This window comes from Zerene cesonia, chromosome 7 (genome assembly GCF_012273895.1).
Source record: "Zerene cesonia ecotype Mississippi chromosome 7, Zerene_cesonia_1.1, whole genome shotgun sequence".
Lineage (NCBI taxonomy): Eukaryota > Metazoa > Arthropoda > Insecta > Lepidoptera > Pieridae > Zerene > Zerene cesonia.
In genome coordinates this window covers 6070093-6071744 of record NC_052108.1, presented here as the reverse complement: position 1 = coordinate 6071744, position 1652 = coordinate 6070093, and the positions used below count along the sequence as shown (strand labels likewise).

The 1652-nt window shown below is 27.6% G+C and overlaps 1 protein-coding gene across 2 annotated transcripts in view; it reads right to left on the bottom strand.

The window, feature by feature from the left end:
• LOC119840703 (ATP-binding cassette sub-family G member 1) overlaps positions 1-1652 on the bottom strand; it is a 62475-nt gene that overhangs the window by 35168 nt on the left and 25655 nt on the right. Inside the window, exon 2 of one of the 2 annotated variants that reach the window (XM_038367412.1) lies at positions 771-835. In XM_038367412.1, the coding sequence (XP_038223340.1) occupies positions 771-825 (55 nt within the window). In that variant the 5' untranslated portion in view covers positions 826-835. Of the gene's footprint in view, positions 1-770; positions 836-1652 lie in introns of those variants that run through there. The other variant, XM_038367413.1, reaches the window with a different exon arrangement.

The following is a 1652-nucleotide window of genomic DNA, read 5'->3' as shown; positions in this document are numbered from 1 at the left end:
GATTCGAAATTCAAATGTAATATTTTTTTATAATTAAGTGTAACAGTATTTATGGCCAGACTAAGTATAGCCTATGTGACTCAGAGAAGATGTAGCTTTCTAATGTTGAAAGAATTTTGATATCGATCCAGTGGTTTTTGCGTGAAAACGTTAGGACCTACAAAAATACAAAAGTTTTCGTCATGATTTGACGAATTTAATTATGTTATATGCATCTGTAGCCTTCCCCCATATAACAATGTAACAATAAATAATAATATGCGAAGAAATAGTTTTTCAAATCGAACCAGTAGTTGAACCTGAGATTCTCATTCAAATAATTTAGGTTATGAATAAACTTGTATCTACTTTTACATATTTATTTACTTTATTAAATACGTTACACATAAATGAGTATATAACAAGGTAGCGTACTGGTATATACAATTTGAAAAACTTGTTGAAATTACGTATACGTATCACAAACCTAAGAATTCCCTTCTATTATTTATTAAAAAAAGCGCTTTTAAAATATCAATTAATTTAAATAATTATCGAATGGACAACTTATTTTGAACACATTACACAGAATATTAACAAATCGTATAATACTCGAGGCCCATTTATTAATGTTTGTTTATAAGTTATTCATCCAATAAAACATTACAAAACAATTTAAAAATTACATTTTTCAATTGTCAAATGACAGTCAATTGTCAAAATTACCAATGAATTTAAGAACAAGATTAAAAAATTAAGCCTAAAACGTTTAAAATAACATATTTTCTTACCCCTCATGATACGGCTGTGCACTGTGTACGTCAGATTTCTAAACTCCAGATCCATTTTTATCCGGCTGAAACAATAAAAAATATACAATTATATTTATATTTTCACTGTGTAAACATTCACCTTAGATCGTCGTATTAATGGAAGCAGTATATCACTGACTTTTTATTTAGTTAGTTTTAAACAAAAAATTTTAAACAACAATCCGTTAAAACAACTTTTTGTTAAAATATTAATATAAAAAAACGCCAAACAAAGAACTTGTCAACCACGGTATCCTATACAACAATGGAACGAACTCAAATGAAGAAATTTAAATAAATTATTGGATACTTGTACAGTAAACAATAACAACATAAAATTGACAGTTCTCAGTAAAATATCACATTTAAAAAGTAGTAAACCCATAAGTGATGTCTCAATCGATAATAATGACATGTACATATGTTATTCCGAAGAAAAGGACCAGCGAATGACTATCATTACAATAAAATTATAGCATGCTGTTGAAATTACTGACTCATGTGAAGGAATTAATTGACGGGTACTACTGTACAAATCTCGTGAAATAACATGAAAAGTGTGGAAATTTAAAAAGAAGTTATTATATCATATATTTTACAACCTTACTATCACATTATTTTTCGTTCAACTATAATGTATGTAATAAATCCTAGTTCCTACTATAATCCCACTAATATTATAATCCTATCCTACTAATATTATAAATGTGAAAGCTTGTAAGGATGTGTGTGTGTTAGTTGCTCTTTCACGCAAAAACTACTAAAACAATTGCAATGAAATTAGGTACGTAGACAGTTGGACAACTGGAATAACATACCTAGTCTTGCCATAAATATTGTAATAAAGAAAAAAGAAAATTG